Below are 12683 nucleotides of genomic sequence, written 5' to 3'. Positions count from 1 at the left end.
TTCGGCTGCCTCGTTTCGGTTGCCTCGTTTCGGTTGCCTCGTTTCGTTTGTATCGTTTCGGTTCGATATCGCAGCTTGTTGTTCCACCCCGTCTCGTCTCGCCGGATCTCGCTGGATCTCGCCGGATCTCGCCCTCGCAGCGGGGTCGGCGAACTTTTTTTTCTGTGCCACAATCGCAATGGGGAACCGCCGGCTGCGCACACAGTCCCGTTGCTGTCGGCGTTTGCAGCTTGCCGTCGTCCTTTGAGCACTCCCGACACCACATCCTGCTCTCGCCTGCGTTTCGTTGCGTGCCTGCGACCTGCCCACAGCCGAGTCTGCATCTGCCGCCTGCAAGGGATCTCACCCGCTCCTCTCGCCGTGTCTCGCTGCATCCGCGATTGCCCGTCCAGATCCGAGCCAGATCGTCTTGTTTGTCTGTCCAGCCTTCGATACGCACCCACATCCGCACCCAATCGGCGTCAATCCCTTCCGGCACCTCGTTTGCCATTTGCCATTTTCCAAACCATCCGCCGTCTACCTCGCTGCCTCGGCCCCGTCCCATCCGTGAGTCTCGGCTCGTACACGGCGCCGCTGTTTGCTGTTCTTCGTGGCTAGTCGCCGATATTCGGCCTGCTTGCCGCCATCGGATGCAAACCCGCTCGTCAGGCAGCCATCAGCTTGCATCACAGGCTCCCATCGGATCCTCGGCATCGATTGGATGCAATTGCAGGCCGACATCCTCCTGAACCAATGTCGTTGGCTATCCATTTCAGCATCGAAATCATCCTCCCGTTGCCCATAGAACTCCCCTCGAAATTGTATCCAAGCCATGTGTGGAATCAATGCCATCTTTCTGTCAGACCCCGACACTGTGACATCGTGTCGAGCCAGTGCCGAGCTATGCGAAGGTCTCGGCGTCCTGCAACATCGCGGACAGGTAAACCGGGATTCACTTGGGCTGCCGACTTAGAAACAAGTCCGTTTGGCAGGGCATCGATCGATCGAATACAGCCGCCGACTCAGCTCTGGTCGACCAATGTGGCCATTGTTTGAGGCGGAGCTGCCGGCGCAGACCATGGACTCAATGACCTGTTATCGTGCCAGAATGTCGCTGCTTCTCAGGGGCGTGCTCGCACGGCCGACTCCAGGGCCTGTCGTCTCATTCAGCATTATCTTCCCCCCGAATCGTTTGCAGGACGCTGCGGGCATTGTCACTTGCGGCAAGGGCGGCCGTTTCTACCAGTGCAAAGCCAACGGCATGGTCCGGGATGTTTTCAACCAACACAATCTCACAAGTCTTATCGGATACATGGGCATCGGCCACGGTTAGCATCCGGAGAGGAGCGTCGCCAGCGGGGGCCCAGACTCAGCCCATCAGATATCTTCTATTCTGGTTCGGTGGAGATGTGTGTGGTTGGATCATTGGCTTGAGTGGGCTGTACTGCATTGACCAGCGGCGGGATGCTCTGAGTTTGTCAACAGCAATCCACCTGTCTCCTAACGGCTTGATGCAATCATATCCAGTCCGCTACCCCACTGCCGGCACATCGTCTCACTCCGAAGCCCAGCCCTTCTACGTCAATAGCCCCTACGGCATCGCTCTGGCCCACGTAAGCCGGTCTGGGCCCGCAGCTTTCGTTGCCGAGGCCAACGCTTGCCCACCCATCTCTCCGTGCATGCCTGATATATCCGTGTGCATGCTTCATATATCCGTGTGCATGCTTCATATATCCGTGTGCATGCTTCATATATCCGTGTTCATGCTCCATATATCCGGCAACCAACATTGATTTCTGTGCCTCCGTACCTAATGACGCCCTTCTCCCATCCCCAGAACGGCAATCTCACCAACGCCGCGGAGCTGAAAAACTTCCTTGACCACGAGTCGCACCGCCATGTCAACACCGACTCGGACTCGGAGCTCCTTCTGAACATCTTTGCCAGCCACCTGCAAAAGACCGGCAAGTTCAGGTGAGCCCCCCGAGGCGCGATGCAGTCTGTGCTGTGCGCTTTCTGTTGACCCAGAGCTGCCGGTTTGGGGAGGGCTGCGTTGCGCGGTGCCCACAGCGTCTTCGTGTGTCATCGCCAGCGGACTGATACCGTGGGTGCGCCGGTGGCAACATGCCTCGGCCATGACAATGACTCAGAGTCAACGAAGAAGACATCTTTACGGCCCTCCGCGGTGTCTATGAAATGTGCTCGGGTGGATACGCTGTCATTGCCATGATCGCTGGTATGTACCGAGCAGCTTGCTTTCGCAGTCGGACGGGTCAGGTCCCTTGCCTCGAGCAGCTCAATATTTGACACTTATCCAAACCGGTCTTCTCGCTCCAAGGATTTGGAGTTATCGCCTTCCGGGTATGATCTCGGAGCGTCGCACAGTTGCTCGATGCATGGTCGTCCATCTCTGCCTCCATGTCTGTGATAGAGACTGGCAGTGCCCAGCGGTGCCTAACTGTTTGCCGGCCATCTTGGCTACCAGGACCCTCACGGCATCCGTCCCTTGGTCATTGGCGAGCGTGTTAATGAGCACGGCACCGACTACATGGTGGCTTCTGAGAGCGTCTGCCTTGACCAGCTCGGCTTCACGAACTTTAGGGATGTCAAGCCAGGTGGGAGGCTGCTGCATTGCTCTTTATGCAGCCGTGCTTGCTACGGCCTTGGTTGCGGTACAAGCCACAACGTAGCCTCGATTTTAGCGTGGTGTCTATACCTCAGGCGATTGCGCGAGAGCTGTCTCTACTATTCCTCCTGATTCCTGCTTGGGCGGGATGGCTAACACTCACGGACGATGCTTTCCGGCCTCAGGCGAAGCGTACATCATCACGAAGGAGAAGGTTTCTGTTCAGCAGTGCGTTCCTGCCCAAAAATTCACCCCGTGCATCTTCGAATACGTCTACTTTGGCCGGCCCGACTCGATCATCGACGGCATCAGCGTCTACCGTGCCCGCCTGGCCATGGGCGAGGGTCTCGCAAACCAGGTCATCAAGAAGCTGGGCTCGCTCTCCGAAGTGGATGTCATTATGCCCGTATGTACTCTGCCTCGGCCTGCCCTGGTGGCTCTGATTGATGGCCAGCCAAAACATACGCAATGTGCGCCACGCCATCAATAGCGGCGATGTTCGTCTCGCAGTATATGCGGGTGAGCTGGCTCCTGCTGATCTCGGCCATGTACACGCTCGTTTGATCCACCTCCCCCCACCAGGTTCCCGACACCAGCCGCATCTGTGCGCTGCAGCTGTCTTACAAACTCGGCATCCTATACCGTGAAGGCTTTATCAAGAACGCCTATGTCGGACGCACTTTCATCATGCCCGACCAGAACCTGAGGTATGATTCTACAATCGCCACAACACCATGGCTTGGCTGCGTGCTGCTCATGTTTTGACGAGCGGCTTTAGTAAGGCTCCTCACTGGGTTACATTTTGTGCTCTCTCTCTCCTGCTCCCTCTCATGCCTCATATTTGCCCTGTTTAATTCGCCTTTCCGTGCTCTCAATCGTGCTGTGCTCTCCAGACGAGCATCCGTGCGACGCAAGCTGAATGCCATGCCCATGGAGTTTGCCGGCAAGAACGTCCTGCTGGTCGACGGTGAGTGATACACAGGCAATCCCGCACTCTCTCTTTGCTGCTCATAAGGATCACCGCTCGTCTTGGTCAACACCGCCTCTCATGCTCCAGTGGCGCGCCCTGTGATCGTCTTCCGCCTCCAACAGATTCAATCGTTCGCGGAACGACCTCAAAGGAGATTGTCCAGATGGCGCGGGAGGCCGGTGCCAAGAAGGTGTTTTTTGCCTCGGCTGCCCCTCCTCTCCGATATCCCAACGTTTACGGCATTGATATGCCGACTTCGTCGGAACTGATTGCCTTTGGCCGGACCGAGGATGAGGTTGCCGATGCCATTGGCGCCGATGCAGTGATTTACCAGGTAAAGCGACGCGAGCGGAGACGACTACTAGGCGTGTCCAGAGGCTCTGTGGGGTGAAAGACCCGAGATGAGCCTCCCTCCAGGGCGAACAGCGGCTTGCCCATCCGCGGCGCATTCTGGCATTCGCCCACGGAGGCATGGGCCGGTCGACATGGGCTGCGCTCGGCTCCGTGGGGTGCGTCGGGATCATCACCAATGCTGAGACTTTGCTTTCTCGATCGGCCACAGACACTTGACGATCTTGTCGCCTCCTGCCGCAAGTTCAACAAGTCGATCAGTGACTTTGAGACGTCCGTCTTTACCGGAGACTACGTCACCGGCATCACCAAGGAGTATCTGAACGAGCTCGAGGAGGGTCGCCGGGCCGCCACGCGAGCCAAGAAGGAGTTGAGCAACGGTATCGATCGCATGCCACCCAAGATGGGCAGCGAGAAGATGCTTGGCCTGCACAACAACCGCACATGAGTGTCGGGTCTGGTGTATTGGGTGCATTGTGCCGCACCACCGGTCTGCATACACGGCTTCGAGTGTCGGCCAAAGCTGTGGGCCCCAGAGGATCTTGATGTGCCAAAGAACAAACGCCAATAGAGTCGACTTGCGCCCTCGTGTCTGGCGGATCCAGGGTCCCCTCTCTCGGAAGCTGCTGGTGATGCGCCGCAGAAACGCCTCCTGTTGCGCTCCTCCATCGATTGATGCCGCTCGCCTCACGGCAGCCGACATCGATCAACGCCATATTGGGCATGCCTCGGCTGTATCGCCGCTATCTCGCTGCGCCACAGCCTGGAACACATCTCCGACCGCCGTGTCAGACCAGCTCACGCAGGCGGTTGGGGCTTGGTTGGCTGTATGCAGCCGAGCGGCTTCGACGGCAGGATTGCTGCGATAGCAGGGAGAGTCCTGCGGGCGAGACCCTGGGGGACCAGGCGGACCAGGCGGAATCATGGTGGGCTTGCCAAGGAACGACCGACGGATAGGCTGGTCTCCAACGAGCAGGCGAGCGGGAGAATGGTCCTTGGAATACGCGCACCCTCGGGCTATGCTGACGCAGCCCGTGAGCACCGGGCGATGACGATGAGGCCCATTCGCTCCTCCAAGCAGCGGCGGGCACCCGAACTGCCCAGGCTGCCTCGCTTCCGAGCTGCCCAAGGCCCCCGCTGGCTTGTCGACAGCGCCATTTTTCATTGTTTGTCTGTGCAATCGAATGGTGGCGATCGTTCCTGACTGCGTCCGCTTCGCAATCTAGCAAGGCAGAGACCCAGACCAAGTGCTGTCGATGGCGGCTGCAACTGCGCCAGATGGAGATGGGTCTGCGGGCTCCAGAGAATGAATGGCTGCATCGGGGCCGAAAAGTATAAATTGGTCGCGTCCGCCGGCCTGGCGGGCTGTTGCTCCCGCATCTCGCTCCATCTCCATCTCCGTCTCCATCTCTACCGCCCCGCCTCCAGCGCATCGCCCGCTCACCCTACAGCCATGTCCAACAGCATCGGAAACAAGCTCGGCCTCCAGGACATTGAGGTCCAGGGCAAGAAGGTCCTCATCCGGTAAAAACGCTCGCTCCGTTGCTGCTGCTCGCCTGTTTGACGAGCAGATCGCCCAGCCCCTCGCGAAAACGATGCGGCGGGGTCCGCTCGACTCCCCCCCAAAAGCAAAGGACCGCTGGGTCTGCCGCACCCATCTGCTTCGTGCATATGAGCGACGATGTAGATGTAGATGTAGATCCGCTAACCTGGGCTTTCTTGGCTCGGCAGCGTTGACTTCAACGTCCCCTTCGCCGATGGCAAGATCTCCAACAACCAGCGCATCGTCGCTGCCCTCCCTACCATCCAGCACGTCCTCTCGCACGGTAAGCGGGCCCTCCGATCGCTACGAGCGCTGTTGCGGATGCGCCTGTTCCCGTTGTGTCGTGGTTGCATATGCATGCATTGCCAAACCCGGCCTCTCGGCATGTTCGCTTGCTTGCTGGCTGGCTGGCTGGCGAACGATCTGGCCGTCGCTTCGTGCTAACGCGCGATATCACGGCGGGTCTGCACTTCCAGGTGCCAAGACCGTTGTCCTCATGAGCCATCTCGGCCGCCCCGATGGCAAGGTTGTGGCCAAGTACTCGCTCCGCCCTGTTGCCGACGAGGTCAGCCGCCTCCTCGGCCGCCCCGTCACCTTCCTTGATGACTGTGTTGGCTCCAAGGTTGAGGACCACGTTGCCAAGGCCACCGACGGTAAGATCCATCTGTCTGCAACACATTATGCCGTTCTCGCGCCTCAGGATCGTTTTTACGTGTGGCCAAGAATGGCTGATTCAGTCGCGAGCTGGACACTTGCCGCGGGATGGTTGCGATAGTAAGCGTGCAGTGTCTGGCTTTCGGCGGTGATCATTGTCTTGTTGGCGAAGCTTGTCCCGCGTCTGGCTCACGCCCCCTGTATCTCTGATGGCCGCCGCTCGACGTTCATGTGTCCAGGTGAGGTTATCCTCCTCGAGAACCTCCGCTTCCACATTGAAGAGGAGGGCTCTGTCAAGGACAAGGAGGGCAACAAAGTAATGGCATCCTATGCGCAACTGCTGGCTAGTGGAATCCCAGTTCCATCGAAGCGGCGCGTTGGGAGGGCAAAACGCGCCAGCACGATGATCTTGGTCGCTTCCATCGCTTGGGGGATGGCGTATCAGTGGATGGGATGATCGGCTTTGCTCGCTAACGCAGAGCGATATTATTCCTCTGGCAGACCAAGGCCAGCAAGGAAGCCGTCGAGGCCTTCCGCGCTTCTCTCACCAAGCTCGGTGATGTCTACGTCAACGATGCCTTCGGCACTGCCCACCGTGCCCACAGGTGTGTTCTCGCTATCAGGCAGTGGCTGCGTCTGGTCCCGCACGCGTCTGAAATGACATACGCTGACGGTGACATTCCTGTGGTTTCAGCTCCATGGTCGGTGTCCAGCTCCCCACCCGTGCCGCCGGCTTCCTCATGAAGAAGGAGCTCGACTTTTTCGCCAAGGTTCTCGAGTCTCCCGAGCGCCCCTTCCTTGCCATCCTCGGCGGGTACGTGGTCTTTTGCTGTAGCTGGGCGGGGCTATGGCAGCGATCAAGCGTGAGCTTGTCACTGACCGACTGATGAGTCAATTGATGGGCTGATATATCGTGCTCTTCGTATTCAGTGCCAAGGTTTCTGACAAAATTCAGCTGATCAAGAACCTCCTTGACAAGGTTGACTCGATGATCATTGGCGGTGGCATGGCTTTCACCTTCAAGAAGGTCCTCGACAACGTCAAGGTACATCATCGCTGCATGCGCTCTCGGACTGCGGTTGCTGTGGTTGCTGTGGTTGCTGTGGTTGCTGTGGTTGCTGTGGTTGCTGTTTGTTCGCTGCATGACATCTCATCACCGCTTGATGTTACCAGATCGGCACCTCCCTCTACGATGCCGAAGGCGCCAAGATTGTTGGCGAGATTGTCGAGAAGGCCAAGGCTAAGGGCGTCAAGCTCTACTTCCCCGTCGACTTTGTTACCGCCGATAAGTTTGACAAGGATGCCCAGGTCAGCGACGAGGGCGAGGGCGACCCGTGCACGGCTGGTGTGGGGTGTGTCATCTTTCGCCAGCACCTGATACTATGATGCTAACGAACTGCTTTGTCTCCAGACCGGTCTGGCCACTGACGCCGAAGGCATCCCTGACGGCTGGATGGTAAGTTGGTTGGTGGGGCTGCTGCTGTCTTGTCGATGATCAGCGGGTAATCGAGAAGGCGGCTCTGGCTCGCCGTAGCCCTCGACCTGCAGAGGAGTGCGGCATTCTTGCGCCGCAGACATTACCGATACATGAGTGGCGGCTGCGATGATGCCGTGGTGTACTCATTTTTGCTCCGCTGTGCTGCTCAGGGTCTTGACTGCGGACCCCAGTCCCGCGAGATCTTCCGCGAGGCTGTCCTCAAGTCCAAGATGATCCTCTGGAACGGCCCCGCTGGTGTCTTTGAGTTTGACAAATTCGCCAACGGCACCAAGGCCCTTCTGGATGCCGTCGTCGAGGCCACCACCAGCGGCTCGACCACCATCGTCGGTGGTGGCGATACCGCCACTGCTGCCGCCAAGTGGGGTGCCGAGGACAAGATCAGCCACGTCAGCACCGGCGGTGGTGCCTCGCTCGAGCTCCTGGAGGGCAAGATCCTCCCTGGTGTCGATGCCCTCTCCACCAAGTAAATACCATGTCGACCACCCGGCCTCGTGCCGTCGTTTCTAGCCTTCTGCTGCCGAGTCTGAGGGACGCAGCTGTGCGGCTCTCGCCCAATACGCAATGAGCCACATGCTTAGCAATACAGAACATTGTCTATTTTCGAGGAAAGGGTCAGTCCGCGCTTTGGTTTCTCCCGCATGGCCGTGGTCTGTTGTGTGGTGTTCGCCTTCGGGCTCATGCATGGGCCCAGTCATCTTGTGCTGCCTTGATGGTCGTGGGTCACCGGGTGCGATGACGGAACAGGCGTTGGCGGCCGACGCCGTCGTCAAATTTGCGATTCGGCTCGGGCGGGTGCGATGGCCCATGAGCGGCGATCAGGCGAAGCGCTCTTTTCGCGAGGAAAGGACCGCGCCGACATGTCCCCGCTTGCTCGCTGGGGTTAGCCTCTCAGGGTCTCGCCAGGAGCAGAGCAGTAGCAGCTTGATGTCGAGCCACTAGCCCATCTCCACCGGCGCGGCCGGTCGTTCTATAGAATCTGGATCGGCGGCTGTCGGTTCGCCTGCATCGCCCAGCCCGATCGAGCGACGAGGCGATCGAAGGATTCTCGGGCGACGGTCGTGGTCTTTGCAGTCGCCCATCGCCGCCGCTGCGGTGCCACAGGGCCACGGGTGCCCCCCCCCGGCCCACTCCCCTTGGCTTGGTTGTTCTGGACTGCAAGGCGGTCATGTGGCCGGCAGTGTGTACAACTTGCTGCAATGTACAATGTTGCTGAGCTCGGCCGTGTCCCTCCAGCGTCACACGGCGTCCATGACAGCATGCCCCACCCAACAGCCTGTCCTTGGCGACATGCGTTGTCTGTCGGTTGGTTCGCCCGCTCGCCTTGGGGGGCTGGGCGCATCTGGTGCTGCCGGTCCCACATTGCCTTTCTTTTGCAGGTCCATCGACAAGCGGAACGGAAACGGCCCACGTCGCGTCGTATAAAACGCACCCCCCCCATCCAGCAATCGCGATCCGCATCCACCGCCAGCAAGATGCTTCTCAAGTCTTCCGTCGCTGCCGTGGCCCTCCTCTCGGGCTCGGCTCTGGCTGCTGCCACCCCGTCGCTCCAGGACTTTGCCACCAACTTCACTCAGGGCGTCAATGCCCTTCTGGCTGCCAACAAGATTCATTCCCAGGGAATCTACTACATTGGCGCCCTGAAGGATGTCCAGAACACCGTCTGGACGACCGTTCTGCCGTTGGGCGAGGACGGCCGTGGCAAGGTCGCAGCCGAGGTCGACAAGCTCTTTGACGTCTGGGTCAACCGCCAGTCCAAGATCAACCACGTAAGAAATAGCCCATCCGTCGCACGCTGAGGGACCGGCTGGCCATGTGCCGCGGCAGGTCATCCACCGCCTCGGTTTCTAACATGGACACTCTGTCGTCTTTAGTACAACTACGACGCCATGCCCGTCAAAGACAACATCACCAAGAACTACCAGTCCTACGATGACGAGACCAAGTTCCACCTCGACCTGGCTCGTCTCTTCATGTCGCTCCGTGACCAGCACACCAAGTGAGTTTTGCTGGCCCTGACCTCGCTCTGGCGCCTTCGCTCCACTGCCTGGCTCCTGCTGACCATCGGCCCGTCTGTCCCGCACAGCTACAACGTCCCCGCACCCTATGCCTGCGTCCGTGCACTCTTGCCCTGGGGCTTCGACTTTTTGCAAAACAACAACTACGACGACCCCACCGTTGTTGTGTCTGCCATTGGCAACTTTGGCCCTGGCGTCGACCCCAGCGTCGTGTACGGCCCTGCCTTGACCGCCCAGCTCGCCCAGATCTCGCTTGGCGACGAGCTCGTTGGCATCGATGGCGAACGTCTGGGTCCTCTCTACTTTGCGGTAAGCCACCCATCCTGTCGTCGCAGTGGGTTTCTTGCGGCTTGACCGGCCCCATCTGCTGCCACCCCCTCGCATTACTAACGATTGCCGTGTTGCTTCCACAGCAATACCAAAACCTCACCAACGGCGCCAATGACATGGGCGGCATGCGTTACTTCACCAACCTGCTCTTTTCTATGCGCATCGGCGCCTGGGCTCCCCTCCCCAACAGTGTCGAAGACGGCCGCACCTATACTTTCAAGAAGCATAACGGCAAGACCATCAAGGTCAAGGTTCCTTACCTGGCTCGCATGCGCCATGACTGCGTTGCTCCCCTCACCACCCCCGCCAACACATCCAGCCTTCTCGAGCCCACCAGCGCTGTTGAGAACAAGGTCGCCCCCAAGCCCAAGGTGAATCTTGGATACATTCGAGCCTCCCGTCGACACGGCCCTTGCACCGATGTGCCTCTCGCACTGACCTTATCCTCTTACACTGACCTTATCTTCTCCCCGCCTTATCGTCCTCACCAGCTCAACCAATTCAAGCTCCAGTACCTTGACGAGTTCAACGAGATCTACGACAATAGCGCCTATCCAACTTACACCCCGACTCCCGATGGCAAGCTCCACTACACCATCTACAAGGAGCATGGCCACAACCTCGGTGTCATTCGTCTCGATGACTTTGAGCCTACCACCTCTGTTGACCAGATTCTTCTTCTCATCCGTGGCCTCCTCGTTAACGAGCTCGCTAACACCGACGCTGTCGTCTTTGACATCCGCAGCAACGGCGGCGGCATCATCGACATGGCTAACTCGATCCCGCAGCTGTTCAAACCTGACTATGACACCAGGTACGTCCTAACGCAACGATGACAGCATCAGGCAGGCCCTTGGCTCGACCCGTGGCTCGACCCGTGGCAGATACATACTGACATCCCATCTCTTGTCCCTTAGTGGTGCCCGTCTCCTGATCTCCAACACCAACACTGCGATGATGCATGCCCCCGCGGCCGTCCCCGAGGGCCTCGGCAACTGGGTCCAAGCCTACGACTCGGGTCTGGCCAAGAACGCCACCCTGGGTGACATTGCCTTTTTTGACGACGATACGTCCGTCAATTTGCTCGGCAACGCTTACCTCAAGCCCGTCGGCGTTTTCAACGACGCTGTGTGCTGTAAGTAGTCGACTGCAGTCGATATCGTATCAGCTTCGTTTGCAATCGTGTTCAGGGCCGTGCATCGCCGAGGCTGACCATCTGCTTGCGTTGCACAGACTCGGCTTGCGACATGTTCTCTGCCAACATGCAGGACAGCCAGACCGCCGTGATCTTTGGCCAAGACCACCAGACAGGCGGCGGCGGCGCCAACGTCGTCGAGCACCATGGTTTCCTCGTCGCCTACAGCAACGACAACGCCAACATCTTTGGTGGCAGCCAGATCTTCAGCGATCTGCCGTACTGGGACTACAACGCCAACTCGCCCGGTGCCGGTACCAGCAACCAGGGCAACCTGGCGATGCGTGTCGGCTGGAGACAGTCGGTGCGTAACGGCATCCACGCCGGTGCCCTGATCGAGGACGACGGTATCATTGCCGACTACACCCGCCGCCCCAACTGGGACGATCTCTTTGGCAACCGCACTGCCTCGTCTCAGTTTGATCTGATTGCCAAGACCCTGAAGCACAAGGGCTCCATCACCGGCCAGAACGGACGCACCTTCATCTCCGAGCCGCTCTATCGCGACATCCCTGTTGGCTCCAAGGTCGCCATCAACGGCACCTTCAGCAACCTGGCCAACTTCCAGGTTTCCGTCAACGGCACCGTCGTTGGTTCGGCCAAGAACCGCTACACCAAGTCCAAGCAGAACCTCAAGATCGTCACCAACTACGCCCCCACCGACCTCGGCACCTTCACGGCCACCATCAGCGCCTCGGATCATGCCGGCAAGCCCGTCATGAAGACCAACCGTATCTTCCGCGTTGTTCCTGCTGCCAAGCTCACGGCCGTGCCCTTTGACTTTGACTTCAAGACCATCCCGCCCTTTGCCGGCATCTACAACCCTACCTCTCCGGCCAGTCACGGCTGGTTCCTCAGCAACGGCACCCTCGCCATCGGCGTCGGCCCGGATGGCCACTACTTTGACAACACCGATACATCCTTTGTCGCCTTTGTGTCTCTGCCTGCTGGCCAGTACAAGCTCTCGGTCGCTGCCACCGTCGACAGCGAGTACACCTTTGACTTTTTCCGGGTGAATGTCAAGTACGGTAACGGCACCGTCACCAACCTGCTTGCGGCCTGCCAGAACCCCGACCGAAGCCCCAACCAGGTGTCCCAGACCTTTGTGATTGACGGCAGCGCCTCCGAGGTCACTCTGGAGTTCACCTCCGACACCAACACCAACTTCCCCGATGGTGCCCATGTCACCAAATTCAGCATCGACGCCCTCTAAGTACCTTGCTGGTCTGAGGCTTGTGTCTACTTGTTGTGGCTGCAGCATTGCCGGCTGCCGGTCGCCTGCTCCTTCCCACTGGTTCGTGTCGACTTTCTCAATCCTCAATCCTTGTCCCCTTGTATCCTCGGCCTCGTCCGGCGTAGTTCTATGAATCTCTCCTTCCCATAATCCCCCCCCCGACCGGGTTCTATGTGCAGCCGCGCATGTCGCCGCAGCCCAATGCCTATGCTCAATAAATGTGCGTATCTATGCCCCCTTCATACCTGGGTCTCCCATGGCGAGCTTCCGGACAACGGGATGGCGAGC

The 12683-nt window shown here is 58.9% G+C and overlaps 3 protein-coding genes across 3 annotated transcripts; all 3 read left to right on the top strand.

The window, feature by feature from the left end:
- The first annotated feature begins 488 nt into the window (after positions 1-488).
- BJ171DRAFT_126461 (phosphoribosyltransferase-like protein) lies at positions 489-4488 on the top strand. The gene is made up of 13 exons (XM_053105592.1): positions 489-546; positions 756-919; positions 1178-1307; positions 1507-1592; positions 1817-1953; positions 2130-2215; positions 2318-2340; positions 2465-2594; positions 2791-3011; positions 3188-3312; positions 3499-3572; positions 3698-3909; positions 4138-4488. Exons 2-13 carry the CDS (start codon positions 812-814, stop codon positions 4372-4374), a joined length of 1569 nt encoding a protein of 522 aa, XP_052966039.1. The 5' UTR covers positions 489-546; positions 756-811; the 3' UTR covers positions 4375-4488.
- An 827-nt stretch (positions 4489-5315) lies between these two features.
- On the top strand, positions 5316-8227 carry BJ171DRAFT_507134 (phosphoglycerate kinase). The gene is made up of 10 exons (XM_053111187.1): positions 5316-5450; positions 5658-5752; positions 5946-6122; positions 6363-6439; positions 6625-6728; positions 6818-6937; positions 7054-7168; positions 7297-7431; positions 7535-7579; positions 7771-8227. Exons 1-10 carry the CDS (start codon positions 5380-5382, stop codon positions 8086-8088), a joined length of 1257 nt encoding a protein of 418 aa, XP_052966038.1. The 5' UTR covers positions 5316-5379; the 3' UTR covers positions 8089-8227.
- An 865-nt stretch (positions 8228-9092) lies between these two features.
- BJ171DRAFT_459706 (uncharacterized protein) lies at positions 9093-12630 on the top strand (the record flags this gene model as incomplete). Its single annotated transcript, XM_053108424.1, has 7 exons — positions 9093-9387; positions 9493-9617; positions 9705-9945; positions 10050-10337; positions 10458-10780; positions 10884-11101; positions 11200-12630. Coding segments are annotated over 7 exons (2665 nt in total), but the record flags the coding sequence as incomplete, so codon positions are not given.
- Positions 12631-12683: the final 53 nt, after the last annotated feature.

Source organism: Polychytrium aggregatum (genome assembly GCF_025602895.1).
Source record: "Polychytrium aggregatum strain JEL109 chromosome Unknown BJ171scaffold_21, whole genome shotgun sequence".
NCBI lineage: Eukaryota > Fungi > Chytridiomycota > Chytridiomycetes > Polychytriales > Polychytrium > Polychytrium aggregatum.
Note: the sequence above shows the minus strand (reverse complement) of the source record. Positions and strands in the feature narration are given on the sequence as shown.

Bases quoted from the DNA above. Each gene is read 5' to 3' on its own strand.
- BJ171DRAFT_126461 (XM_053105592.1), top strand. From the start codon at position 812: ATGTGTGGAATCAATGCCATCTTTCTGTCAGACCCCGACACTGTGACA. The intron at 1,593-1,816 runs GTAAGCCGGTCT...TCCCATCCCCAG, and splicing joins ACGGCATCGCTCTGGCCCAC to AACGGCAATCTCACCAACGC. The intron at 3,313-3,498 runs GTATGATTCTAC...TGTGCTCTCCAG, and splicing joins ATGCCCGACCAGAACCTGAG to ACGAGCATCCGTGCGACGCA.
- BJ171DRAFT_507134 (XM_053111187.1), top strand. From the start codon at position 5,380: ATGTCCAACAGCATCGGAAACAAGCTCGGCCTCCAGGACATTGAGGTC. The intron at 6,938-7,053 runs GTACGTGGTCTT...CTTCGTATTCAG, and splicing joins TTCCTTGCCATCCTCGGCGG to TGCCAAGGTTTCTGACAAAA. The intron at 7,432-7,534 runs GTCAGCGACGAG...CTTTGTCTCCAG, and splicing joins AGTTTGACAAGGATGCCCAG to ACCGGTCTGGCCACTGACGC.